This window comes from Charadrius vociferus, unplaced genomic scaffold (genome assembly GCF_000708025.1).
Source record: "Charadrius vociferus isolate BGI_N301 unplaced genomic scaffold, ASM70802v2 scaffold49, whole genome shotgun sequence".
In the NCBI taxonomy this organism is placed as follows: Eukaryota; Metazoa; Chordata; class Aves; order Charadriiformes; family Charadriidae; genus Charadrius; species Charadrius vociferus.
Window position 1 is genome coordinate 3,021,226 of NW_009661375.1, and position 2,251 is coordinate 3,023,476.

A 2,251-nucleotide genomic window follows, 5' to 3' on the forward strand; every position below is an offset into this window, starting at 1 on the left:
CGCTCCGGTCCCTCCTGTTAAATGTGGTGCCCAAGAAGTTTGGTGTTTGCCTTGGGACGGCACAGAGTTGGGCACTGTTGGCTCAGTCACGTTGGATTAAGGCAACCAATGGCTCTCACCCCGAGTTGGAGGATGCTGTCTGATGTGAGATGCTTTTAAATGCAACGGAAACCTGCAGTTACCCATCTCATCTGGGGGAAAAAGCCTTGATGGCAGATCTCAATTTGATACTCCTGAATGCTGCTGCAAGCTGGGCTAGTGGCAGAGTGGATCGTTCTTTAATTAGCCTGATTTTGCTGTGCTGATGCCACTTTGCATTATCTGAGTGCTCTGTGATCTCTAATGTGTTTATCTGTACTCTGCCTGTGTGATAGGGAAACCCCATTACCCCAACTGGGCAGTGTTTCAGTTGCCGGAGTTTTACCCACAGCTGTACAAGGTGTTAAATCCGGCTCTGTGGAGGCTGCCTTCTTGGGGCAAGAAATACTTAGAATTATGGAAACGAGTCTTGACGTTAACCCAGACTAAAAAGGGGTGAGGTGCAGCGGAGATCCTCGTAAGTGCAGCGAAACCCGGGGCAGGGCACTTGGGGAGACGCAGAGCTGCTGCAGGCAGAGACGGTCAGAAATTCCTACTGGATATGGCTGGGATGTGCCAGTGCTGCCGTTCACTCAGAGCACAAGTATTAGGAGGAGCGGCTGAGGGAACTGGGGGTGTTCAGCGTGGAGAAGAGGAGGCTGAGGGGAGACCTTATCACCCTCTACAACTACCTGAAAGGAGGGTGCAGCGAGGGGGGGTCGGTCTCAGCTCCCAAGTAACAGGTGATATGGCAAGAGGAAATGGCCTCCAGTTGCACCAGAGGAAGTTTAGATTGGATATTAGGAAAAATTTCTTCACTGGAACGGTTCTCAAACATTGGAACAGGCTGCCCAGGGAAGTGGTTGAGTCACCATCCCTGGAGGGATTCAGAGGACATGTCGATGTGGTGCTGAGGGACGTGGTTTAGTGGTAACTTGGCAGTGCGGTTGGACTCGATGATCTTAAAGGTCTCTTCCAACCAAAACAATTCTATGGTTCCGCAGCCAGCCCAGTCCAGGACCCCATGGAAACCTGCACAGGGGCTGCCAGCCGCTGCCATCCCCCAGTGCGGCTCCCGGAGGGCTGTCAGGTTGGTAAAGCTTTTCAAAAGAAAACTGGCGCAATTTCTGCGCGCGCAAAGTGGAGCGTTGGGGTAGAGCTCTCCTCCTGCCGCGGGTCCCAGGGACCTGCGCAGGTGACGGCGTCGCAGCCTCAGGAGCAGCCCACACCGCACCACGTGGCACGAAACCATCACCGCATTCCGCAACTGGCCCGTGGCCACCCAGGAGAGGGGCTGGGACACGACGTATGGAATCACAAGAGTAACTCCTGCAGTCACTTGGAATCGTAAAATTATTTTATTATAGATTATTCTTGTAATTTTAGAATTATTTTATGTATTATTCCTGCAAGTCTAGAATTATTTTCTTACCTTATTCTTGCAATTCTAGAGTGATTCTCTTATTATTCTTGAAATTCCAGAATTCAGTCTTGCAATTCTAGAATGAATTTATTCTTGCAAATCTACACGGATTTTATTATCTTATTCTTGCAATCCTGCATCATCTTATTGCAAATCTAGGATGATTTTATCTTATTCTTGCAATCCTAGAATGAATCCCGTTACAAATCTAGAATGATTTGATCATCTTATTCTTTCAAATCTAGAATGATTTTATCTCACTCTTGCCATCCTAGAATTATTTTCTTATCTTATTCTTGCAACTCTGGAATTACTGTATGTATTATTCTTGCAAATCTAGAAGAATTATTTTATCATATAGCATTCTTGCAAATCTAGGCTGATTTTCGCATCTCTTTCTTGCCATTCTACTAATATTTTATCCGATTCTTGCAAATCTGGAACGATTTTATTGCCTTATGTGACTCTTCCAACTCTAGAGGGATTTTCTGCTGCTGCCCTCGGCACCCCACCGCGCCTTGCCCCATTCCAGCCCCCCAACTCTCCAGCTCCAACCCGCCTATTGCCTAATTACTACATCCCCCCACCCCCAATTACCGCTGACCAATCACGGTGCCGCTTCTCCAAGCCGTCCGGCGGGGGAGCGGGGCCGGGGGCTCTCCCCTCACCTCCTCCCGCCCGAGGTGATGGCGGCGCGGCGGAAGCGGCCACGAGTGACGGCTCCGGCGACCAATAGGACGGCGGCGTGAG

The 2,251-nt window shown here is 49.5% G+C and overlaps 1 protein-coding gene across 1 annotated transcript in view; it reads left to right on the plus strand.

The window, feature by feature from the left end:
• Positions 1-1,102: 1,102 nt before the first annotated feature.
• Positions 1,103-2,251, plus strand: part of MGAT2 (mannosyl (alpha-1,6-)-glycoprotein beta-1,2-N-acetylglucosaminyltransferase) — a 2,854-nt gene continuing 1,705 nt past the window's right edge. The window contains exon 1 of the mRNA XM_009893927.1: positions 1,103-1,384. Within this exon, the coding sequence (XP_009892229.1) occupies positions 1,103-1,384 (282 nt within the window). The remainder of the gene's footprint in view (positions 1,385-2,251) is intronic.